Source organism: Buceros rhinoceros, unplaced genomic scaffold (genome assembly GCF_000710305.1).
Source record: "Buceros rhinoceros silvestris isolate BGI_N320 unplaced genomic scaffold, ASM71030v1 scaffold21734, whole genome shotgun sequence".
NCBI classification, from domain to species: domain Eukaryota; kingdom Metazoa; phylum Chordata; class Aves; order Bucerotiformes; family Bucerotidae; genus Buceros; species Buceros rhinoceros.
Window position 1 is genome coordinate 12,404 of NW_010407944.1, and position 329 is coordinate 12,732.

The following is a 329-nucleotide window of genomic DNA, read 5'->3' on the forward strand; positions in this document are numbered from 1 at the left end:
GCGCCACGATCGCTCGGCTGGCCACGGCCGCCTGCCGGTAACGCCTGCTCTTCCTCTTGTGCCTTAGACTCTCCAGCAACGCAGTGGGAGACAACGGCTCGGTCGCCTTGGCTGAAGCTCTGAAGGTGAACCACAGTCTGCAAAGCCTCGAGTAAGTCCCCCTGCAGGCCTGCTCTCCTGCTTGTCCAGCAGAACCCAGCCCGGTCTCCTCACTCAGAGCCCCTGGCACCACACCAGACCCTCCCCACACCTCTCCCACCCCATGTCCCCTGGAGAAGGGGAGGAAGGTAATGGGCTGTGGCCAGAGCAAGATGATGCAACCTTCATCC

General features: G+C 62.6%; 1 protein-coding gene across 1 annotated transcript in view; it reads left to right on the forward strand.

Moving 5' to 3' along the window:
• The window catches only part of NLRC3 (NLR family, CARD domain containing 3), a gene marked incomplete at its 5' end in the record, with an annotated part of 10,510 nt that overhangs the window by 6,549 nt on the left and 3,632 nt on the right, over positions 1 to 329 (forward strand). The window contains one exon of the mRNA XM_010134707.1: positions 68 to 151. Coding sequence (XP_010133009.1) covers positions 68 to 151 — 84 coding nt within the window. The remainder of the gene's footprint in view (positions 1 to 67; positions 152 to 329) is intronic.